This window comes from Juglans regia, chromosome 9 (genome assembly GCF_001411555.2).
Source record: "Juglans regia cultivar Chandler chromosome 9, Walnut 2.0, whole genome shotgun sequence".
Classification (NCBI taxonomy): Eukaryota; Viridiplantae; Streptophyta; class Magnoliopsida; order Fagales; family Juglandaceae; genus Juglans; species Juglans regia.
The window spans coordinates 19,748,082-19,774,298 of NC_049909.1; the positions used below are offsets into that span (position 1 = coordinate 19,748,082).

The window sequence follows — 26,217 nt, forward strand, 5'->3', positions numbered from 1 at the left end:
AAAAAAGAGATGAGAAAAATGCACTGCATTGATCTCAAACAAATATGTACACCCCTTATAAAAAAAAAAAAAAAAACACATATGTACACTACTATAACGTGTCAAAAGTTCAGTACTGGAGGTGTTATATATTATATGATTGTAACTGGTTGCAGAAAGAGAGACAGAAAAGGAAGCAAGCGATCGATCGATCGAGAGAGAGAGAGATGAGGGGTGTGAGAAAACCACGGGCACAGTGAGAACTACGTGAGTTGGTTACGTAATACTACAAATGTACGTAGAAAACGGTGACGTTGGAATAAAGTTGATGGAATATCGCTTTAGGGTTAGATGGTGCTCGGGTCCCTGATACGGACCCCATCCGGTTGTAAATGTCGGCTGGGTTGTACTTCCTCCTACTTTTAAAGTGGGAGAGAGAGAGAGAGAGCCCCAACTCCTCTTGCGCACAGCCATTTCAACTGTGTCGATCGGCCAGCTTGCACGCAAACAGCACAGAAAATTTCAAAATTACTAGGAATTCTCAACAAGAAGCAGCAATCTATATTTGCAGCAGTCTCTGATAATGGGTCACCATTCTTGCTGTAACCAACAGAAGGTTAAGAGAGGACTTTGGTCCCCTGAGGAAGACGAAAAGCTCATCAGATACATAACCTCCCATGGCTATGGCTGTTGGAGTGAAGTCCCCGAGAAAGCAGGTCATCATCATCATCTCTATTCTCTCTTCTCTCTCTCTCATGTCTCACGCTTAAACACAGTCTCACAGCAGAGAGACACGCAAAGCCAACTGCTACCTTATAATAATTGAAGTTCTTATATATGTAATATAACATTAATTTTCAGGGCTCCAAAGGTGCGGTAAGAGCTGCCGATTGAGATGGATTAATTATTTGAGGCCCGATATCAGAAGAGGGCGATTCACTCCAGAGGAGGAGAAGTTAATCATCAGCCTTCATGGAGTTGTAGGAAACAGGTTTAACTGGCTCTATATCATACATTTCTCAAATTTCTTTTTACTTTATAATTATTTTCTCCATTTCATAGTTTTGCATTGAAACTGGTTATCATGCGTTCGTGAGTGCGAGAAACCTAAATGTTTTCCTCGTGGGCTTTGGCTTTGGCTTTGTTTTGTTGTGTTAATTTTTCAATGGCGTGGAGGAGGTATTATGGATATATACAACTTAACTGAAAGTGGAACTCGAATATAATTTTATATTAAAAACAGACTTGAACATGAAGTCTTAGCATAAGTTTTCAGAGTAAGTATTTAAATAATATCCTGAAGCAATCTCACTGTTTAAAAGTAGTTCCTATAGCAGCTATCACCTACATTTTGGGGAGTCGTTAAGACGGCAATTTCAGCGGTTGAAATAGTAGTTTTCAGTCAAAATTACGTGTTTATGCACAGTATTATTCTAATTTCTCACACGTCTCCACCTTCAAATTATTAATTAAATAGCTATAGGTTTCTTTTATTATCTTTCTCTCAACATGTTTCTTATCTTCAAAAAACAGTACATCTTGTTCTTGTCATTATTCCCTCAATTGTTTATCTCCTGTTTCGGCTCGAGAGTTATTGTTTTAACTAATGTTCTTATTTTTAGAATTTTGTTATTAATTCTCGTATTCTGAGATTTGCGTGCGGTGGAATTGCATATGCAGATGGGCTCATATAGCAAGCCACTTGCCTGGAAGAACAGACAATGAGATAAAGAACTACTGGAATTCATGGATAAAGAAAAAGATACGAAAGCCTTCAAGTACATCTCCAACCAGTACCACGAGTAGTGGTACTACAACAACCAATACCTCCGAGCATTCCCAAATGGGTTACAATTCGAACCAATTACTAGATTTTGTAAATCCAGATTTGGGGCCAAGGCCGCCCGTTCATGAAACCTTATTTTCTTCTTCTTCATCATGTCCCTTATTCATGCAGTTCGACAATATGACTACTAATTCACTTGATATTGGAACACCAGAAAATAGCGTACGTTCGGATCAGTATTTTCATGATGCGAATTATATGGGTTTCAACCCTGAAATATGGAGTGTGAATAGCCATCATCATCATCATCAAGTTCAATTAGCTCATCAAGCTAATTTTGATCCCCCTCCTCCTCCGACGGCTTTTACAACGTCCGGCATGGATACAAATATTTACTTGCCGGCGGCGCCGCGTCCTTTGATGGAGAACATGGAAAACATTGTGCCGCCAGGCCTGGAAGTACAATCCTGTAGCATAGATGAGGAAGGAGATTTAGGGTTGGAGTGCTTGCAGAGGCAGGAGTTAAACGAATGGGTGGAAGCCCAGCAACAATGTTCAAACTTTATTTTTTGGGATACTGTTGAAGGTCCACTCGGTGGGGAAGAAATTGCACCAGCTTCTTCAAATGTCGGAGCTGCTGATGCAATGCCTGCTTTTCCTTCGTCTCTATGAGATAGTGATCGTGATTGTGAACATTTCCCCAACCCCACCATTTTCTCTTATGTCCCTCTTTAGGAAGAGCTTTCAAGTTTCAAATGATTCAGGCTTTTGCTTCTGTTGGTGAGATTGTGAAAAGTAATATTGTGAGTAAAGGCAGCATAAGAATGCATGGCATGGCTGCCATTAATGTTTATTTGGTGTTCGGAAATGGAAAAGGAAAATAAGAAAGGCAATGCATGCAACAAGCTCCAATGTTTGATAATGATGACGAGATTCCCTTTGTTCCTTGGCTTTGTCATGGTGCCTGCCCGGCGCCCGCCCAATCAATCATTGACATTGTTTTGCCTCTTCCTTAATTTGCCCTTCTAACATTGTGTTAAATGTTGATTGATTCACCTTGTTTCCTTCACTGATCTCCAACATAAAATCAGTGGCAAGAAAAAAAATAAAAAGGCATGCAGCTAAATATATTTTCTAGATATATATGCATTTTAATTTGTTTGGGCGCAACAAAAAATTCCAAATTTAACGGCGTTTTTGGATTAAAGGCTACTGTTTGATCAGTTATCCCATGGCCATGAGGATCGGGTACTGTCGTGCGTATGTATACTTGGTACAAACTTATATATATATATATATATATATATATATATATATATACTAGTAAGATGTTACGTGCCTGAGGCACGTATGCGCAGTTCAAAGCACTAATATATTTTATTAAAATAAAAATAAAGTACATATATCTTATTATTTTATTACTAATATATATCTTAAAAGTTATTGAAAGATAGGCTATTTGTAAATTATTATAATGCTTTCCTATTATAATGAATACAAAAAGACAAATCTACATAAATCTGTTTTCCTATTATAACGTATTTTTAAATTGAAAATTGAATCCATGATTATTATTATAATAAATATGCTTTATTAGTATATTTAAATATATTAATAGTGGAATAGAAACCAACAGAAATCATAAAAGTAGCCATAAATAGAATGTAAATAAAAATACAATTGTATCCCTGTGTTCTGTAATTATTACAAACGGATGGAAAGTTAATGAAAACCAGCATATTCCGTTAAAATAAGAAATTTCTGTTAAAACAAGAAAATTCCGTTTTATAAGCTCTTTATATATATAGAGAGATATAGGTCTAAGGTTTCTACGTTAAAATCGTATCCTAGTATATAATTCCAATTCAAATATATATATATATATATATATGTTTTTGGAATTTCGAGATACTTTAGTAGTCTCTAACATATTTAATTTCATAGATGCTTCCGAAGGGAAAAAAAACAAACACCAAAACCAAAAACTACGCAGGGAAAAGGTATAAGAAGCTATTGTGTGGGATCAAGGAATATTTCTGTGTTTTCTTGGAGCTTTCTTATAAACTTTCTTGAAGAATAACCAATAATAATTAAGCAGCATGTCGTCTCATTGCTCACGGCTACCACTTTCTGTAACAGTAGTACTAGTACTACATGAACAGCGATGGCAATTTTAATATTATAAAAAGATTGATTGTTAAAATTATATGGTGCTTTAATTGAAAGAAATATTTTAAATACGGGGGAGGCAAGGAAAATATTAACAAGGCATTTAAGTCTGGTTTGGATAGTGAGATAAAATGAAATTAATAATCTGTGAATAGTAATGAAATAGTTTATAAATAGTAGTCAAATGGTTTGAGTCAATATATTTTATGAGATTTTGGAAAATGAAAGATAAAATGTTGAATGAAAATATTATAAAATTAAATATTATTAGAATATAACTTTTTAATATTATTTTTGGTTTGAGATTTGAAAAAATTGAATTATTTTTTGTATTTTGTTTGAAAGTTTAGGAAATTTATAATAATTAAGTAATAATTAGATGAAAATGCTGAAAATTTTAAATTAAAAAGTGCTTGTATTTGTGACTTTTAGATATTGAGATAAGATGAGAGAAATGACTTTGCTATCTAAACCAGGGCTTAATGTACGTATATATAAAAATTGACAATATAATATTATATATAGCTTCAAAATTATCATTATTAATGCTTGCGAATTAGTTCTTAAAAGAAAAACAGTACTACCTTTCCGACCATGTACGTTTGGATGTTCATGAGATAATCTCAGATGAACTAGGAATATAAGTGAAAACTTAATGAATAGTAATAAAATAATAATAAATAATTTATAAATAGTAATGAGGTAGTCTAATGTGATCTCAAATCACCTCACTAACCAAACATAGCCTAATATATCTACCTACCTAAGACCGTGGCTCCAGCATTATTTAGGAATGTACGTTGCATAAATGTAAAACAAAAACCAGCTTGCTTATACGTACGTACGTAGTTGTTCGTCAATTACGATGTTTTTGGATTCGATGGCCAGCATGTAGTTGGTAATTGGATGACCCATAGGCGGCACTAATGATGAGGAATGATATGGTAAGCGCGCATGCAATATATATGCATGATTTAATAAACTGAAGAACTTGCACAAAATATATACGACTAAAAGATTTAACGCAGTTACATAATGTTTTATCATGTCCACGGGATTTGAGAGAGAGATTTCACTGTAAATTATAGGTAATTAAGCTCTGATCAACTCCCATAATATTGGTCTTTTTACAATGAGAAAATTAGGAAGAAGGTGAGGCGTTTGGAAAAGAATAAGATGAAGCAGCTAGCCCTTTATTTTTTGAGTTTGTAACGGTCGAGTGCTCTAATTCTAATTTGCTCTGATCAGGTAGCTTTTCTTCATGCATTTATATATTCTTTTTCTTCGATCTCTAGTTTGTACTTAATTACCATACCTATATGTTTTGTCCCATCAATACTTCAACAAATCTTTTATTTAAAGAAATATTTTAGGCACAAAAAGTTTGTATTTAATTAATGTATCTTTGATGTGATACGTCGTATTATAAATTTATTTTTATTATAAAATAGTTCTAACGAATCTCAAGAAATCACGTCAATTTATAAATTTATTTTTATATAATCTCTTTGTTAACGTCATGTTTCGTACGTCTTTGGGTTATGTTCCAGCAACTCGGATCTTTAAAGTTGGGCCTGTGAAAACAAAGAATAAAGAAGTTGGGAGAGGTTGGCTTTTGGGCTTGGGAGTCTGATCCGATGCTAAAGTCAATAGAGTATTTTTGAAAGTTTGTAAATAATGAGTGAGTCTAGAGAGCTTTTTCGTACCTGAAAATTATTATTTATACCGGGAGTCTAGGGGATAGATCGTGTCTACTCCCGTGGAGCTCATGTCCTTTTTACTGTTCCTTTTGTCAGAGTCTTTTAATGCGGCGTGATTTCATAATATATCTTATTCTGCTGGTGTTTTTGGTGGTCTGTTAATGTCAACTTGTCAGAGGATCGAGGTCCCCCTTACTTCCCGCTCGTTCATATGGGTAGGTAGTAAAGGGCTGGATGACATTCGATGGATCTCCAGGACGGCGAGTCTCTTCCCCCTACAATCTGCTCCCATATAGGGGTTGCGTTCAGGGGAATCTACTAGCTGATGGGCCTATTTATTCTGGGTTGAGCTTTCTTTTCTTATTCTCTTAGTTATTCCTTACATGCCCACTAAAAAGGAAAAAAAAAACCTCTTACACTCTTTATATATGTAGTAGGTCTCTTTATTGATCATGTACCCATGGTATGTATAAAATCCAGCAGCTAGGCGAGTGACTGATTTAGATATTGAACAAGTTAGGTATCAATATATATATCTGAACCAGCTAGCCACTAGTACTGCCATATATAATCACATCTTAATCAATGAGTGGAGATGTTCCCACCTAATTGATCAACAGGATTAATTCGTAATAATCATTTAATTAATCTTTCAATGAAGGCTATCATCCTTGCATGTCAACGTTAATAAATCATGTTTCCAAACGAAGAAGTAGTATATATTAATTAACTCGCCTAGTTTGCTAGCTACTAACATATATATATTAATTTAAGCTTTTGGGCTAGCTAGCTATAATTAGTTATTTAAAATTGCATCAAAGCAGCTTGAATTCTAACTAAACTCTACTTCTTCTTCTTCTTGATCTTCTTCTTCTTCTTCTTCTTCTTTTTTTTTTTTTTATAGTTAATTGGTTATTATTAATTTATTTTTTTGTGAATTCTAACTTGAGTAATATAAATAGAAATTATATTTATAATATTAGGGTGTGCAAATATTACCGCACACTCATTTTAAAAAACGTGGGTAAATCTAGGACCAATATATATGAAAAATTATTTTTTTTAATGATAAACCATATATTTTTTTCAAAATGAATACATTGAGCTTACACACTCTAACACAATATAGAGCATTACTACTCTAATATAAATTCTCAAAACTGTCTATTGGAAAGAGAGGGAAAGTCTCTGTTATGCACTAAATTAATTAACTTTTCCCATGGTTTAAGCAATATGGTACAAAATTATCTGAATGCAATTAAAAAAGCGTGTTGGTCATGATATACCCAAAAACTTGCACTACAAAACTGACGTGAGTCACCCTGGCCAAGTAAATTAACTTTAAACATTGCAAGCTTCACTGAGGTAATAAATATTTTTTCATGCCCCAAAAATATGTAAAAAGAAAATAAAACTGTTAATAATGTTCATGATCTTTTTGGGCCCCATCTCTGTATTCTTCATGTGCACGTGTTGTGATAACTTTCCTTGCTATAGGTACAATAGCCAAATCAAATATGAGTAAGGAGGTTTTCTGCAATAATGGTTCATGACATAAAATGGCCTGGCTAGTCATTTGGATACAACTGAAAGTGACATGGACAAAAGTGTATATATATATATATATATTAGTGGAGGCTAGTGAAAATGGAAATATATAATAGAATTTGTTATGACAAAATAATGGGAAAAAAAAGGGATAGATTGTGTATTACTTAACCCACCCCCTCATTCATTTGGTTACGCAATTCAGATAAGATAAGATGAGATATTTTGTTGAAAGTTGAATAAAATATTGTTATAATTTAATTTTTTCATATTATTTTTGTTATGAGATTTGAAAAAATTAAATTGTTTATTATATTTTGTGTGAGAGTTTAGAAAAATTGTAATGATTATATGAGATTAGACAAGATGAAATAGTTTGATTTTTTATAATCAAATCAGCCTAATTACCTGTTAATTTTTATTAAAATTTATTACAGTGAATAAAAGTTTCTTAAAAAAAATCTAAGATAAAAATAGTAGAAAGTCGTGTGTAAATAAATTTTAATATTTGGGCCTATATAACTGCGGTTTTGGTCCATTGTAGGCCTATTATACTATGATTAAATTATCTTTGCATTTTGGGTCACAAGAGTGGCCTGCGATGACTATGATGTCCATAATGAAGCCCAAGCTCTGTTGCAATGGGCGCTATAAAACCAACGCCTACACAAATTTAGGGTTTATTCTTGCAAGCGATTGAAGAGTGCGTGAGACCTCTCGTAGGGTTCATTTGTTGCCGCCTCCTCCTCCTCCTCCTCCTCCACTAGCAGTCGCTTCCTCGGCCTCTTCGCAAACATGGTACGTCTCACTCTCACTCTCACTCTCACTCTCACTCCGAAAGAGCTAATTTTCTATGTGTTCTGCTATGTGTGTTTGCTGAGAAATGATAGGAAAAGAAGAGAAAATCATAGTGATACTCCTTTATTGGTTGGATAAGTTCAATTTAACTTAGGGCTTTACATATCTCGGGATCTATTCAGTGGATAATTTATATTTGTATCGAGAGGGCGGGAGGGAGGGAGAGAGAGAACCTTGGAGTTTTTTTCCTTTAATTTCCTTTAATTTTTTTCCTTGCAATCATTGCCTATCCAGATCATTCCAGAGAAGAACCGACGTGAAATCTCCAAGTACCTCTTCCAAGGTATCTCTCTCCGTTCCACCTATAAATACTTACCGACACACTCTTGCATGCATTTTTTTATTTAATTTACAAATTTTCTGGTAATATTTTTCGACAGAGGGAGTTTGCTTTGCTAAGAAGGACTATAATCTCGCAAAGCACCCGGAGATCGATGTGCCGAACCTTCAGGTGATAAAGCTGATGCAGAGCTTCAAATCCAAGGAGTACGTGCGTGAGACCTTCGCTTGGATGCACTACTACTGGTACCTCACCAACGATGGCATTGAGTTCCTCAGGACTTACCTTAATCTTCCTTCCGAAATTGTCCCTGCAACTTTGAAGAAACAGGCCAGGCCCGCTGGTAGGCCCTTTGGCGGCCCACCTGGCGACCGTCCCCGGTAAGTTCCTCTTCTCGTGGTTGAATAGTTACTGGCATTTTCTTATTCATTGTAGTTTGATATGGGCTTGTTATTAATCTTTTGTATGGGATTGTGTAATTAACCAAAATACTGTTTGTGTTTTCCTGTTGCTGATTCTGAATTAGTGGTCCTCCTCGTTTTGAGGGAGAAAGGAGATTTGGTGGTGACCGAGATGGGTACCGTGGAGGTCCCCGTGGTCCTGGTGGTGACTTTGGTGAAAAGAGTGGAGCACCAGCTGACTATAGGCCCAGTTTTGGGGTAATTTTACTGTTCCTTTCTTCAATGTATTCTTATTATCTGTTAGAATATCGTGTATGTCACCATTTATGTTTGAGTTTTGCTTATACCTTGGGTGGAAACATGAAAGAATAATGATAGTTACAGTCATGAGTGTGCAAGCGCCGCGTAATCACTTTGGAAAAAGTTAATAAATACGGGATCCACGTGAAAAAAATTAATTTTTTAATAGTAGACTCCACTCTTTTTTAAAGCAACTGCACGACGCTTGCATACTCCACGATTGTATATAGTATTACTCTTTCTTTTAAGGTGCCTTGGAATAGCATAGTTTGGATGAGGTTGATGAGTCTGCTGAGTGAGGGATTCTATATGTTTTTTTAGGTCAATGGAGTTGGTTTTGGCATCTGTGGTGGTTCAGAGTTTAGACAAGTTTTTGCTGCTGTTTCTCTCCACTAGGAGAAGGGGGAAGGGGGGGGGGGGGGGGCAGATTTGGTCCATTAGATGGGCAAGTCAATTTGAGGTTTAAAGAACCATGAAAGCCTAGAAACGTAGGCCTTGTTTGGTTATAAAGATGAGATGAGATAAAATTTGAACAAAGTATTTTAAGAATATAATTTTTTAATATATGTTTATTTTGGGATTTGAAAAAATTGATTGATTTATTGTATTTTGTGTAGGAGTTTGAGAAAGTTGTAATGATTAAATGAGATGAGAGAAGATGAAATGAGTTGAGATGATTTGTGTAGCTAAACGAGGCCTTATTCTCGGAACTTGATTCTTTGTAAATTTACAAAGCTTGAGTTAAAAGATAAGTATGCTGTATGTCACTTTGAGATCCCACATCCCCAACACATCCCTTCTTGCCCCTTAATGTGTCATTTGACCTCTTTATCTATAGCATGGATTGTGTCGGGGATCTAGTTGTTTGAACAAGTTGCCTGGATTAGCTGGTTGTTATGACCTTATTGTCTAATGTATATATGGAAGTACCGAGATTATTAGGGCAGTAATTTTAATTTGTAAACTGTAGTATATGTGATGTGAACTTTTTTTTCCATATAAGCTTGGTATTTATGGAAATACCAAGATTACTAGGGCAATGATTTTAATTTATAAGCTGTAGTGTGTGTGAATCAACTGTGGTATCTGTGACGTGAACCTTTTTTTTCCATATGTGCTATTGACCAACTTTGTTGCTCCAAACTTGCAGGGTCCTGGTGGAAGGCCTGGCTTTGGTCGTGGATCTGGTGGTTTTGGTGGGGGCGCAGCTAGCTCAAATGCTGTTTGAGAGTGATAATTCCTGCAATGCATGGTTTGGACAGTTCAGGTTTTAAGCTTGACGGTTATGAATTGCTGCGTATGGGAAGTTCCATAGAAGCTCTTGCTTTTGTTGCTCTGTTTGAGAATTCGAGTTTTGTTGGATCCGAAATAGTAATGATTTAGTTTTGCAGCTTGATTTAATTGTCTTTTAATAACTATTTTTTTCTCAAGCATTATCTATATATACTTCAAATGTGTACTTTTCTTAATGCCTTGGGCTTGCCTCAAGATTTGTCAAATAAGTCTTGATGTTAGCCATTGGAAAAAAAAAAAAAAATCTTGATGTTAGCCACTCAAAATACATTTCTAATGATTTAGTGAGGGGAGGATGATAGAAGGATTGATTTGGAGGAAAAGGGCCAAAAGGTTTTAAAATAAATCGTGAACCAATTTCTAGATGGAGCTAGCTACATAAATGTTACTTATTATTTCAATTCTCATTATTTTCTCATCATTTCATGATATGTTATTAGATGATAAATTCACAAGAAATATATTAACTTATCTAATTTCATATCATAGAATGATGAAAAAATAGATGATGAATAGATTTATTCTTTTAATATTTAACCTGTTGAGAAGTTTTGTCTCAAATAAATCCACATTCAAAACATGAGATTTTTCATAATTATTCGTTACATAATTATTAAGAAAAATTCTATTTCGAGATTGTGCTTGCTTCAAAGTCGAAGAACATCTACAATATATATACGTATGTATGTTTATATTATGAGTTTTGTTACATAATCTCTACCACACTTTACATTTTATATTTTTTTAAAATTTTTAAAATTTTTAATATGTTTTGTTAAATTTTTAGTTTATTTTTTTAAAATTATTTTGAAATTTTCTATTCATTATTTATATAATAAATATCTGATAAAAGAAAAAAAATAATAAAAAGTAAAAAAAATGTAGATTGAAGAGTGTGAGGAGGTTGTGAAGATTTATTGATATTATATATATATATGATTAATGCTAGAGAGAAGCCATTATAGCAATGTACACTTTGCACTCATTGCGTGGCTGCTTCTAGTTGATTGTTTCCAACACTCACTTGGAGTGATGTGTGGTCTAGATGATATCACATCATGTGTGTAAAATAGATATTCTTAATAGTGATTTCTATCTATATTTATTCTATATATATACACGTTGTTTTCGCGAAAAACATCTATCGTCTTACCAAATACGTCGTCGCCTTAGGTAATATATTGCCCTTCTCAACTTATTGTCTCTGAATCTGATTCTGATGGCAGGCCTTGAGAAAATCTCATGCACCTCTTAAAATTTCGGGTGTAGACACTTATATCATAAAAAAGGTTATGAAGTCTGGTGGCGGGTACCGAAAGGCTTCTCTCTCTAAGAACACGTGAGAGAAAGTTACCCAAAAGTCCCGTGACTGCAACCGCCATCTCCAGAAAAAGGGTCGGCCATGGATTGGATAAATCTCGTTTCCTTCTAGAGCACTGTATAGTGATGTGATGTTCTGAAAACTCTCTTTGTATCTGTGAATCTGTGATTATAAACGGTCTAGAAATTACAAAATTGTATTAGCTTGAGAGCCTACCCTAATGAAAAAAAAAAAAAAAAAGAGTTGCTCTTGCTCTCTCCTACTTCAGGACACAGCCCCAAAGTTCCAATAAAAACTAGAAGATATCAAAGAATGAAAGAGAATAAAAATATGGAAATAGTGTCCTTGAAGTGGAGAATATGTCATACTTGGTTGGGGGTTAAAAATTTAAAATATCATTGATCAAGTTATGGCCAACGTTTATATGACAAAGTCTGAGAGACACTGCTTATAATAATATTCCAAATTAAGGTTCATGAGGACTATGTAAAAGTTATATATATTTATATTTATATATATATATATAACCCATATGATATGGTCAAAAGGAAATGTGAACTTGAAGAACATAGACAGCATGATTCTTATTCTTCTTCTCCTAATTGAGATGGTTTTATTTATTTAGAAATGTCTATTTTTAAAAGCAAACCATGTTAGACCTAGTACATGCTCAACAAATGGTTTTATCTTGCTGGGTTTATGATGACTTGAACTTAAAATATATTAAGTATTGTACTTCTATTACTTACAAATTGAGTGAAGCCTATCACTTATTTTGAGATCCATTACAATTATTAAAATATATATATATATATATTAAAATACAAACATTTTTCTATGCTAATTGATGAGACTACTTTTGGCATTAGTAGTATGCGTGTGTTGTTAATAAGCGATTTAAAAATAAAATTTATTTGCATGAAAACTTGACTATAAAAATCTGATCAATATGGATTGATCCTTTGTTATAAAAAAATAATTAAAAAAAAAAAACTGCAGTTGATGAACTCAAGCCCTTGCCATAGGTGACAAGAAAAAGAGTTTGCAGAAAACCAGAGAAAATTGAGCAGATTAATATACATTACTTAAATTCATTGATCCCAAAACGTAGTATGCTTTGTCAAAGGAAACGCGGATAAGAATAGCCGTAGCGTCTCTATACTGCCAGTGGATGCATCATGCATGCATCTGCATTCTGTACATTATTTTATATCTATGAGAACGACATGTTTATTTAAAAATGTCTTTTTCAATTCACGGAATCACGGATTTTCAAACCATTTTCAGATGAAAAGCTTCGGTAAAGATGAGCTTTGCATTTATGCATTGCCTTCACGCTTAGCCAAATTTTGGCCACCAAGTCCCCACTTTTGGGATCTGTTTTTGCAGAATTAATTAAATAAAGGAAATATAGAGAAGCTAATTCATTTGTGGGTGCTGAGCTTTGAACATCGGCATGGCTAACAAGGAGTCGAGCTCTGGAGCTTCCTCTTCAACGGGCGGTACAATCAAAAGAGTGCTCACGCATAATGGTCGTTATGTGCAATACAACGTGTGCGGGAACTTGTTCGAGGTCTCCGCAAAGTACGTACCTCCCATTCGCCCAATCGGTAGAGGTGCTTGTGGTATTGTCTGGTAAGATTTTGTATTGAACTTTGATTCAAGTTTTTATCTTCTGGGCTGATGTTTTAATTTTCTATTTGTGGTCGATGCGGGTCAAGGTTGATTGATGTAATGTAATTTGATGTCCGTTAGAAGCTTCAAAAGAACATTTCTTTTTTCATTTACTTGGAAAGTTTAGTGTTTGATCAAAGGAGTGGCTGATAACACGATTTCTTTCTGTCCAGTGCTGCTGTGAATTCAGATACACATGAGGAGGTCGCCATAAAGAAGATTGGCAATGCATTTGACAATATAATAGATGCGAAGAGGACATTGAGAGAAATCAAGCTTCTTTCCCACATGGACCATGAAAATGTTAGTATGGTTTCCTAACTCCTAAAATTTTAACCTTTTAGGCTTCTTGTTTCATTTGTAAGTGATATTTATTCTTTCAATTCCCTTGGAATTTTGTACTTAGATGTAATACCTTAATACATAATATCTTTATTTTGATTTGACTTTTATTTGGGTGGATTTGGGGAGTGCTGGGGTTGAAGCTTAAAATGGGAAAGATGCCCATGTATGGAAATGACTTAAATAAATGCATCTATGCCAAATTTTTTTCTAGGCGAGGGGAAGGGGGATTTGAAGCCCTGGATCTCAAAGGCCACTGGCTCTTGGTATTTTACTCTTTAAATGATACAAACTTACAAACCGGTACTGCTCCTGCTCTTGGAAAAACCTGGGTTCTATTCGACTAGCAATCCGATACGATGTCTAGTGAAGGTCTATGCCATTAGTATTTGACCTATATTTAGCCTCTACAAAATCTTGCAGGGTTGAGAATGTCCTGATAGTAAATAATGCTAGATTGCTATGTTTCTGGACAACCGGATTTTCAATGCTCTTGTATCAGTTTACCTTGATATGCTTGGTTGGAAATGGCTCTGCATAATCACTATTTTACTTCAGTGTACGGGGAATTATTCTTCATTTTTTTCCTTTACCAGGTTATTTCCATCAAGGACATCATACGACCACCAAAAAAGGATGCATTCAATGATGTGTACATTGTATATGAACTAATGGATACTGATCTTCAACACGTAATTCAATCTGACCAACCACTTACAGATAATCATTGTCAGGTTTGGCATCAACAATATAGTTGGGAATTTATACCTTGCCATTTTAATTGTACAGTTCAACTTCTTGATTTCGGTACCTTGCTTTGCTTTGAAAAAATGTTCATCAAATTGATACATCATGAAAATTATGCAGTACTTCTTGTATCAACTGTTACGAGGACTGAAATATGTACACTCAGCAAATGTTCTGCATCGTGATCTTAAGCCCAGTAATCTGCTTCTCAATGGTAATGGTGACCTTAAAATTGGAGACTTTGGATTGGCAAGGACAACTTCTGAGACAGACTTTATGACTGAGTATGTTGTCACTCGTTGGTACCGAGCACCAGAATTGCTTCTTAATTGTTCAGAGTACACTGCTGCCATTGATGTATGGTCAGTTGGTTGCATACTCGGTGAAATTGTGACTAGAGAACCTTTGTTCCCAGGGAAAGACTATGTTCATCAGTTGAGGCTTATTACAGAGGTATAGTTTTTCGGTCTTCCAAGTGAGTTAATATCAGCTAAAAAAGTACTCCACCAGAGGGGGAGAGAAAGAGAAGTCCAATATCGTCCAGAAGTTGTCTAAACCCTTTACTTCTCTTCGAGTTATTCCTCTCTCTCTCTCTCTCTCTCTCTCTCGCTGTGTATGTGTGTGCGGGTGAGAGAGAGAGAGATTTTCACTGTAGTCATAGCTTAATCAAGGTTTCATCACCGCCCATATCTTTCTTCCTCCCTAAATAAACACCAGTGCACTTGATTTTGCTGGCTGGGATAACCACCCTAGTGAAGGGGCGGTGCCTAGTCATATCTGATTTACAAATTTCTTTATAATGATCTCGATGATACCATTATTCTTCCATACCAGAACCCGAGGACATCGGTCTCTGCTCATTCTTTGGTTCTTTTATTCTTATCACAGCTAGTATGATTATTACAAGGTGATTACCAGCAGAGGCAGTGCATCTTGGTGGTTGATGTGTCAACATGTTTATATGTTGACATATTGAACCTCACTACTTTAAGTTTGGGCTGTGTGGTCCAACTGTTAGCACCACTTCTATGACATTTTTGGCATCTTATTAGACCTTGCTCTGGTTTTGAAGGGTGTATGCATATCATCTTGCATACTGCCTGGAATAGGTTTAACCCTCGCCCTCATTCTTTGATAAGAGATTATAATATATTCTTGGATTATGCTTTTTCGGGTAAATAAATCTTATAATGACAATGGAGGAGAATACATCCTATTTAGATGCTTGTAAGATCGATGTAACATCATACATGTGCTGAATTCTTTTTCTTTTTCTCCTATAGTTAACAGGTTCACCTGATGATGCTAGCCTTGGATTTCTCCGTAGTGATAATGCTCGAAGATATGTTAGACAGCTTCCGCAATGCCGGAAGCAACAATTTTCAGCTAGATTCCCCAGTATGTGTCCTGGGGCTTTGGATCTGCTAGAGAAAATGCTCGTCTTTGATCCTAACAAACGCATTACTGGTATATTAAACAGAGTTCAAATTTTACCGCAGAACAACTCTACTTTGGCTATTGTTTTGCATCTTTTTCTTTTTTCTGAGTTTTTCTTACTATACTTTTGAATCTTTTTGCAGTTGAAGAGGCACTTTGTCACCCATACATGTCATCTCTTCACGACAACAATGATGAGCCTGTCTGCCCTAGGCCATTCAGTTTTGATTTTGAGCAACCATCTTGTACTGAAGAAGAGATCAAAGAGCTCATCTGGAGGGAATCAGTGAAATTCAACCCAGATCCTACCCATTAGGCGAAATGCTTGCTTTGCATATGCAGGAGATATGTAGTGTAATAGGCAAAACTTCGTCCCCCTCAAAATATTGTATAATTCGTCTCATTTACTAGAATTCATATAATTGCATTAGACTTCATACTTGAAGTCAACTAACAAGCAAGGTGCTGAAACATCTCTTCTCTTACCGATTTGGGGTTCTGCAGATATCAGCAAAAATCCCAAAGCGAAGTTGAAGCCAGCTTGGTACAAAAAATGGTGGTGATTTTTCTCATCAGTGTTAGGGTTAAAGATTTGAACAAACAATATGGATGTTATATTGCTTGAATCTAAATAAATGTTTACATATTGAATAAAACCCAAACATCAGAACGAAGATCTGTTTCTCGTGTCTGATCTGTTGCTTAAATCTTGCAATTGATAATTCATAGTTACATTGCTCAATAGTTGCAAGTGCTATCGTTGCTTCAAACTTCAGATTCTCTACTATTCTTGAAAAATTTTATAAAATTTGGTGCTTGATTCGTTTGTCATTGTTATCATCCTCATGGTTAAATCACGTCACGAGTTCAAGTTACGGAGGGGGCGACCTATAGGCTGGATTAAAAATGTTTTAGTATTATGTATGAGCATATATTAAGTTATTGAATACTGACTATCACCGGAACAGTCACGCATCTCATTGTTATCTGCATGCAGCATATAATAATCCCCTGACGTCCAAACGGTCCGTTTCATGGTTTTCGTGATGTCGTTTCCCCAGTTTAACGTTTAAGGATTACGTCAGAGTCAGTTTTGGTGCAAACTATCATTACCTAAGAAGCTTAGCCCACTTCATATACAGTAAGGAACTTGTTGCCCGTTGTCTCAAGTCCTTTGCTGCCCAACCCAGTGTTAGTCCGTGATCTTCTTCCTAGGGAAGGGTGGAGGCGGCTTCGGCTTCGGCTTCGGCTTCAGCTGTTGCGTTTGCGCAAAAAACATGATATATAAAAGCAGTATTCCTGATACTATGATCTCATCTTGGTGTTGCCGATTTCATTTTTTCTTAATTTATAATATATACCATTTGATCATCAACTACTTATCATCATGATCACTTGTTCTGGAATTGGTAGGCTTTTCGGTGGCCGATCGACTAAGGCTCCACAAAACCGATCAATCAACTGCGAAACTTGTACTTAATAACCACCTAGCTGCAACACCAATGGCGTCCTTAACCTAATTTCTCCCATGTTTAGCATCACCAGTAAATTAATAATGAAAACACGTACAGCTAGCTTCCCATGAACACATTCATCATGCATGTAGTCTTTAACAGAAGTAAGTTTCGCCAAGATCTAATCTGAGATAGATATTCATTATATCCACCAATAATGATACAAATTATTAGATCAGGTGTTTTTGGGTTCATGCTGAAGATTGTTGTGCATATATAATATTACATGATACTTGAATAGGCATCGAACCATGCATGCATGTAATATATTAGTACGCATATATTTCCCCTCCAAAATATCGGTAAAAATTAGAGTAATTTCTTAAAGATTGGGCTTACTTTTGCTATCAATTGAGTGTTCCTAACCTTCTTGTAGAAACAAATTTCTTCCTTGTGACGAATTGGTTTAACAACAATTCTCATCCTCTTGGAAATATGTTGATCTTTGAGATGATATTTTACATTTTAATAACTTTTTTTTCTTTTAGCATTACTCGCGTTTACAGAGAAGGGAACACTCTAGCGGATAGTACCCTTGCAAATCATAGAGCTATGGGCAGCATTGTAAGTTTTTCTTCCATTTTTGAACCTCTCAAGCATATGGTTGGTATTTTTGCTTTAGATTGTGCAAGTATTCCCAACTTCCGACATTAGTATTTCTTCACGGTTTTCCTTATATTTTCAGTATTGTATTTTTTCTATCAATGGTTTTTTTTTTTTTTTTTATAAGAGCCTGATTAATTTTGAGATTTTTATATGTTACCCCTTGCTCTTTTGTATATATAAGGTATTCCTCCGCTACAAGAGAGTCTAGAAATAAAATTGGAGTAGCACCGTCCTCTTGATCTATTTAAAAAAATGATTAATTTCTTAAAAATCTTAGAGATTGTAAAGTCTAAAGTACAAGTAATTTCTCTTCCATAATTGCTCTCTCTTTAACGTGGGAGTCCTCCAATGTTTTCAACATAAGTCGAAATCTCTCATGTTTTAACTACTAGCTAAAAAAGTACTGCCGGCTACTTAATTAATTTGGGACTATATACGTAATAAACACATCCACGCGCGTACTAATGGTAGTAGAATATATATATATATATATATATATATATATATAGATCAACAAGTTTGCATTTTTCTCGAACACAATAGAATATATTTACACACACACACGGGTACTGATTGTGAACTCAATGACAAGATATAGAGAACAGAAACTTAATTATAATTGAGCAAGCTTTGATTTTTATTTTTTATTTTTATTTGTTTGAAGACTGAAGAAGTTTTCTCCCTTTCCTTTTGATGTCTTCATCTGGAGTATATATTTTGCTAGCTAGCTAGCTAGCTAGCTTATATCTAGGAATAGGTCCTTTGAGTTAAGTACATTTCAAGCATTGGTTTTGTAATTGAGTTGCTACATAATTAATTACTTCCTTATAAATTTATGAGTTATTCTACTCAGCAACCCTACACCATATATACATGTAGAGAAAAAAAATAAAAGCATGGTGTGATGTAAGACTGCTGAATAGAATTTTTCAAACTTTACTCGAAAATATAGAATGTATCAAAGGCCATTGACATATATCATTGCCGGCCAATCCTCAGGCAGCCCGTGCCACCTTCAGGCATTAAAATTATGACTAGTATTTCATGTCAAAGTGATGAGTTTGATCTTTAGTAAGCAACAAAAAAACGATAAAAGAAAAAAATGATACGAAACACCCAAATTCAGTTTAACACAATTAGTTCTTATTGTTTGCCAAAGAAAAAGGTTAGGGTATGGTACCTTAAGACTCAAATAGAAGCTGTCCGAATCATGAATTGTTTATGCAGGTCATCATGTAACATATATTTTAATTTTTAGGGTTCATATATGTATGTGTGTGCATCATGTGTGTGTGTAAGTTCATGCTGAAGCAGGAACGACTTTTCCTTTCTTAATATCGAAAGTGATGTACGTGGGAGTCGAGACAGTAAATTACTCTGCATATATGGTACTCTCAACTACCTGGTTGGCATCATGAGACATATCTATAGTGATAGAAAATAAAATATAATAGAAAAGAAGATGGAGAATAGAGAAAAGGGAAAGAGACTTTGAGGGTTTCATTTTTGCCTTCTGAATTATTACTGAATACAAGATATGCATTTCTACTTATAGAGAAATTACATTGAGATAATAAATCATAGTGATTTGATAATTATGAAAATCAAATGAAGATAATATCAAATCAAGTTCAAAGTGATTATTGATTTGATATTATCTTTCACATTTGGATCATAGACCTTTGGGGAGATTACTTGAATCTCCAATCTTTGTACGTAATTGTGTCTCTCAGATAAACAATTATAATGTAAAGAAAAGAATAGAAAAATAATTAATATAAATCTGTATCTGGAAAGAGCTATATATATATTATATATATATATATATGAACCTAAAACTAAAATATTGGAAAGTTCGCTTTTTTCCAAAAATGGCTACGAAAATAATCAACACACATATATCATCATAGATTCATATATATATATATATATATGTATATATTGTTGTTCAAATATCTGAAAATGCACACCCTAATTATTAGGAATAACAACTTTCTTACAAACTATATATAGATCACAGCTGCTAGCAGGCGTAGTGGCGTACAACTTCCATGAACTATCTGCAGATATCATTACACACGTACAATCTATATATAAGAAAATCAAACACCATACACAAATTAGCTAGGACCTTTGTAAATCCAAACACTTCTGGGGACTGTCCCTTATTTTATAACATATATACTAATCGAAACCCAGATAAAAGCTACATCAAATCCCATATTAGAGCTGAAGTTTGGAGAAAGGGGTTAATATTACTTATCTCCAAACAAGTAACCAAGAGAGGAATCTCCACCTGGAACGGATTTGACTTTTGTTGAGGGACGATCCTGAAGTCATGTTAATATATGCAACATGTGAAAAATTTCATGTCAGATCAGACTTTAAAGGTCATGCATATGTATATATATATATACACATAAGCAACAAGAAATGAAAAGAACTTACAGTTATGAAGTTTCCTGAGTTTTGGCCTTGAGCTCGGTGATAATTGTTGTTTGACACTTTTTCTTTCTCTGTAGGAGAATGACCAGCGGGAGGCTTCTGATCGACAGCACTGGTATCGATACCATATGGAGGTGGGTTAACAGTTTGTGTACTGGGAGGACGGACAGTACTGGGTTTCTGATCAGAGCCAAAGAGGTAGCCCAAGGAACTTTGGCCGCCACCATAGCTCTCACCTCTACTCATGATGGCTGCGGCCTCTAAGATCTGTTAATCAAGTAATTAGAAATTAGCTAGGGTAACAAAGTGCAAAGAACCCTAATATATACAGTACTACTGCGTGCTCATCATGATCATTCAATTCGATCGTTTGTATGTATGTATCATGCTCAAGTATGTGTGTGTATATATATATATATATATATATATATATATATATATGCTGTCATGGTGATCGATGTCATTGCGCTTTTCATCTTTAAGTTGTCTTTGTATATGCATGCCCATCTGGCCATCCATCCTCGTGAAATAGTTGCCAGTTTTAAGCATGATGATGATGATGCACGTGCAAATTAATCATGCATGTATCTATGCCATAAATTACCTCGGACTAATTACTTGGGATTCATCATGTAGGCATTGATGCCAGGAAAATGATAAATCTACCATTAGTCTATAACTATTTTACAATAATTTTATTTAAAAGTAATTATGTAAAATTGGAATTAGTTTTTAATAAAGTGCCACAATTACATTAATTAATTTAAAATAAATTGTAAAATAAGTATAAAACAATTGTAGGTGTATTGTAATCCTATTATAGCATTAGCATTGGTCTATACATGAATATCCACTAAATCACCTCTTTTGAATATCTACTTTGTCATTCAAGCAAAATTCTCACATTGGCTTATGCATATTTGAGACAAAATAATAATAAAATATTATTATTAATTTTTTGCTAAAATCAATTTTTTATATATATTTTACAATTAGCATCCACTATATACATTTGACATTAATAATACAAATGCAATAATAAAAAATATATATATAATATGTTATAATAATAAAATGAATGTGCAAGTAAAGGTTTGTTGTGTTGTTAAAAGAAAGAGAAAATGAAAGGATTGTGAGAGAGAGAGTGGGAGGAGAGATAAATAATGATTAAAATATGATTTGTAGGGTGAATAGTGATTATCCAAATTTGGATAAGCACTGTTCCTAAGTAGCTAAATATTTGGATATGTATAAGCTAATGTGGAAGATTTTATAGTCATATTATACAAATATGACTTTACATATGTATATATATAGACCAATACTAATGTCCTTAAACCATGAAATTAATTAAATCAGTTGTCATCTTCTCATTTCACTGCAAGAAAATTATTTATATATTTGAGACCAATTATAAGTTTTAATGAAAATGATTATTTTCTATCAAAATAAATTTATTTTTATCACAAATAGTAGTTATCGTAGTAAATAATCTATCACAAAGGCTTGATGGATATAAAAGTTACTTATTTATGATAGTTTAGCTCTTTCAATAAAGCCAACTTTAGTATGCCCCTACCCCACAAACTGTAATTTCTAGTTTTGAATTCTTTGACAGCTATGTATAGTACTTCATGCATGGGTTCATTTTCTAAGATTTATAATAAGATTGTCATGAGTCCACAACAATCTTAATAAATAAAATAGACAGAACATCAGTTGGTTGAATGTCAAAATCAGGTGAGTGAACTCGATGATCAGCCTTAACACTCATGAGAAATTAACCATAATTTAGGATTAGTGATTTTTTATTCCGTACGTTATGTCCTAAGTATGCAGTCAACGCTAGCTAGCTATTAATTAACCCTTGTTTAGTAAAATTTTTTATCCATTAGAGTAATACTACATACAGTCGTAGAATGTATAAAAATCATATAGTCATTTTAAAAAAAAATAGTCTACTATTAAAAAATAAATTTCTTTTCATATGATCAGTTTCATATTTATTTACTTTTTTTTAAAATGAATGCATGATATTTACACACTTATAACTGTAAGTATCATTTATACCTAATAATTATACCTCACCATAAAATTAGGCGTACGATCAGAAACGGTATCATGATATCAAGTCATTTCGGTGTACCATAAAACACATAATTAATACACGCGACTGTCGTCAAATGACGACAGGGTCATGTGGATTGGGCCTGATCAGTCACATTATTCTAAGACCCAAATTAAAGCAATGTTTAAATGGGGTTAAATCAAAATAGTGGGTGGCAAATACAAAAAAAAAAAAAAAAAAAGCGCTAATAATAGCTAATAATTGGTTGGCTTGATGTTGCCATTGGACCCAATATTATTCCTGACTTGTATATATTTCCTCACAAAAAGTGGATAGAGGAGAGGAAATTACTGGAAGTTCCCTCCATCTACTTCATTTTCGATAGAAATTGTTTGGTTGTGAGAGCATTTTCAATGGGTTAAGTACTATTTTATTATTATTTATAAATGATCTAAAATAATATATACTCTTAATATGCAAACGGAACTTGAGAATATCTCATATTATTTATAAATAATAAGAAATAATTTTTTGAATATATATTTTTGTAGGAAGAGAGAGAGAGAGAGAGCAGGGTGGCCTAGACATTTGCCAATACATATATACAAGTCATTGATATGTCCTCAGGAGTCAGGACAATGCAAAAGATCATCATGTCGATAGCTGGGCCTAGACCTAATTCGATCCTCAGCTTTGAGATCGCAGAAAACAGTACCATATATATTCTTCCTGGAGTTGGCAGGAGACAACCTTACAAGTTTGAGATGCCAATTCCGGAATCAAAGGCTCTCCATAAACTGCTTGCCTTTTCAGAAAACCAATAATAATTAATGCCATTAGAAACGGCGCCCTGGGCCTAGCTGAAGACTTTTGTTATATCTCATCACACGTGGTTCTGTGACTTCAAAATATAGATCGATCGAAGATCATCACCGACGCTAGAGACCAATATATTGCCCGCCAGCAAGAAGATCAAAGACAACCACAAACTCAAACACCGATCGAGTAATGGAAGTCGTGATAATGACTCCTCTTCCATAGACGACACTGAATCCAGCATGCATTTTTCATATTTTTGGTTGAAAATATTAATGATCATCGTGCATTTGAGCATGCATATATATATATTGTTGTTGGTCATGCGTCCGTGTTATAAATTGATGGCAACAACCAGTAATCCCTACAAAATATAATGGCATTCGTACGTATAAACACCATTTAATAAATTAAAGACCTTCAGCATCACCTCTTTTTTGGGTTTCATTAGGGATCATATATAAGCAAACTGTTTTTTAAGCTTTTATACTGCTTCATTTCTGTTTTATTTTTTTGAGTATGATCTGTATTAATTGGCACAGGAAATCATGTACAAAAGAGGGGGAAAACCCAGGTTACAACCCAAAACCAGAAAACTAGCTAGTGTACATGACTAGATCATATATGAACATGATCCAGTAGTACTACTCATATTAATTAATTATCATGATTACACAGCAAAATACTCCAGCTAGCCATGCCAGTTAGTAACCAAAACCAGCAAACCAACATATAAACACAGAAAATATATAAATCACCATAAAACAGTTCTAGCTAGGAAGCTCCCATGAACACTTGTACGTACGTGCATCTAGATCTAAACGATTTAATTTCAAAATATCTAGCTAAATCCGTAAATTAAATTCATAGGATTCTCATTCTTTTGGTCATGCATGAGTTTTAATTCTTCTAAGCCATGAAGTAGTACTTGGATCAAATATAATGTTGCTTTAAAGCTCCTAGGATAACCCAAAATATGATCATCATGTTGAAACCTCGTTACAAAGATGTGAAATGAAATTTGATTGACATACTCATTGACCTAGCTAGGCGGGATAGAACTGAAAAAGGTTGTAAATATGATGATACGAATCACACTCAGAAACAACAAAGATTGTTTTGACATTTATATGTGCCCTCTTTGGCGGACATGGCCCATAAAAGTAGAAAGATTGGACCCAGATCTATCGACGCTAGGGCCGGCCGGGAAGCAGTAGCACGTACAACCAATATATATCTCTATGCAATTATTTTAGATTTAACAATTAATAATTAATAATTAATAAAATTAGAGGCTATATACTTAGATCAATTGGGCTACTATTGTTAATTAATGAAATAAAAAATAAAAAATAAAAGCAAGCTGCTTAGTGAGATTTTTTTTTTTGTGAAATAATGTGGGCTACTATTGTTCCTGTCAGTGATCAGTCGTGTATTTGATCTTAGGGTATTTCATTATAATATTATATAGAATTACTTATCTATAATTATTCTACTTATTGCATTCTTATTTTCTTTTTCCATTTTTATTCTACTTGTCTATCACTACTCATTGTTCATTTCCTTTACTTTTTTTTTTTTTTTTAAGAATTATTGATGAATAATATTACTTGAATATAATAACACAAAAGTAAAATTAAGGAAAAAAAAAATTCTTTTTCTTCCTTTTCTTTCCACGCACAGCCATAGAAAGGCAAGCAGTCGACTAAAACCAAATAAAAGTTGATCTCATGATTCTCTTCTACTTTGGGAGGTTTTTGCGTCATGTGTTCAGTCTGTTGTTTCATCTGATGGTCTTGCATGGGACTCATTTGGTTGAACATGCAGCACAAATAGTTTAGGTGCATGATCACTCTTTGAGTTTGAAAGAATTCTATTTGCAGGTCGGTGAAGATATATACATGATTTTCTATATTTTTTGTATGGCATTATTATTTGACTTGTAAGAATAATTTAAAATTTTGAATCTTTCAATTTAAAACTTGTTGAGTGAATGCATGGATGATGTGTCCTAATTACTCCTAGCTTGTAACTAAGGTCCCTTTTGAATGTTGATATAAGTTAAGTTCTTTATAAATAGTAATAAGTTGAGACACTAGAGTGAATTTTGTAGAGCCCACCTAATAGAGTTTAGATGCATTTATGAAAAGTTGAAAAATATGCGGGTCTCACGTGTAAAGAGATTTTGAGTTGAATGATGTTTAATTATTTAAAAATATTAACTCAATTTAAAATTAAATCTCAATATCTTCCAACATAAAAACGGTACCTAAAAGAGAGTATTTGTTCAATATGAGACTAATAACCGGCCTTTAATTTTTGTGATTATTCCTTTTGAGCAATTTTGGGCCGGGGGTACTTACTGATCATTGTGAATAACCAGAGGAGCAAAGCCCATTTGGAAATAAATATTGCAGGGATAGCTGCCCATGCATTCACTCGAGCATAAACATGAATTCATAGAATTGAGATTTGTCCAATGTTTATATTGAGAATTAATGTGGGTCTGCAGAAGAAAGCAGCAGTAGTGGTTTTCTTACTTGAACTTTACTGCCTAAGTTCAACAAAACATTGCTTTTCTTACATCAATATTATCACTTTCTTTTGTTAACAAGCAGCAGCATTATATCATATATATATATATATATATTCTTTTTGAATTTGGAAAAAGTCTGCGTTATAACATGAATGAGATCGTGAAAGATGACAGACACTTACTATATATACGTGGAAGACAACAAAAGAAGAAAAGCCCAATAAGCACGCGGCAAATGATTTAGGCTGTTTTTGGATGTTAAGATAAGTTGATACTGTTGAGTTGAGTTATGAATAATAATATTTTATGAATTTTATTAAAACAAATTTAACTTTTTAGAGTGAGATAAGTTTAATTGTTTAGATTAAAATGTATTAAATAAGTTGAGATGTGTTTA

At 34.0% G+C, this 26,217-nt stretch overlaps 4 protein-coding genes across 4 annotated transcripts; 3 read left to right on the forward strand and 1 right to left on the reverse strand.

The window, feature by feature from the left end:
• The first annotated feature begins 439 nt into the window (after window positions 1-439).
• LOC118349454 (transcription factor MYB26-like) lies at window positions 440-2,652 on the forward strand. The gene is made up of 3 exons (XM_035694009.1): window positions 440-695; window positions 841-970; window positions 1,660-2,652. Exons 1-3 carry the CDS (start codon window positions 563-565, stop codon window positions 2,435-2,437), a joined length of 1,041 nt encoding a protein of 346 aa, XP_035549902.1. The 5' UTR covers window positions 440-562; the 3' UTR covers window positions 2,438-2,652.
• Window positions 2,653-7,852: 5,200 nt separating this feature from the next.
• Window positions 7,853-10,490, forward strand: LOC108997311 (40S ribosomal protein S10-1-like). Its single transcript, XM_035694027.1, has 5 exons — window positions 7,853-7,980; window positions 8,275-8,323; window positions 8,421-8,700; window positions 8,847-8,979; window positions 10,172-10,490. The coding sequence occupies exons 1-5, from the start codon at window positions 7,978-7,980 to the stop codon at window positions 10,247-10,249; spliced, it is 543 nt and encodes a 180-aa protein (XP_035549920.1). The 5' UTR covers window positions 7,853-7,977; the 3' UTR covers window positions 10,250-10,490.
• Window positions 10,491-12,914: 2,424 nt separating this feature from the next.
• Window positions 12,915-16,537, forward strand: LOC108997286 (mitogen-activated protein kinase homolog MMK2-like). The gene is made up of 6 exons (XM_018973485.2): window positions 12,915-13,270; window positions 13,483-13,612; window positions 14,248-14,385; window positions 14,519-14,851; window positions 15,682-15,865; window positions 15,979-16,537. The coding sequence occupies exons 1-6, from the start codon at window positions 13,092-13,094 to the stop codon at window positions 16,149-16,151; spliced, it is 1,137 nt and encodes a 378-aa protein (XP_018829030.1). The 5' UTR covers window positions 12,915-13,091; the 3' UTR covers window positions 16,152-16,537.
• Window positions 16,538-19,910: 3,373 nt separating this feature from the next.
• On the reverse strand, window positions 19,911-20,789 carry LOC108997332 (protein SPIRAL1-like 5). Its single transcript, XM_018973540.2, has 2 exons — window positions 20,404-20,789; window positions 19,911-20,285 (listed from the first exon to the last, which is right to left on the reverse strand). The coding sequence occupies exons 1-2, from the start codon at window positions 20,644-20,646 to the stop codon at window positions 20,211-20,213; spliced, it is 318 nt and encodes a 105-aa protein (XP_018829085.1). The 5' UTR covers window positions 20,647-20,789; the 3' UTR covers window positions 19,911-20,210.
• Window positions 20,790-26,217: the final 5,428 nt, after the last annotated feature.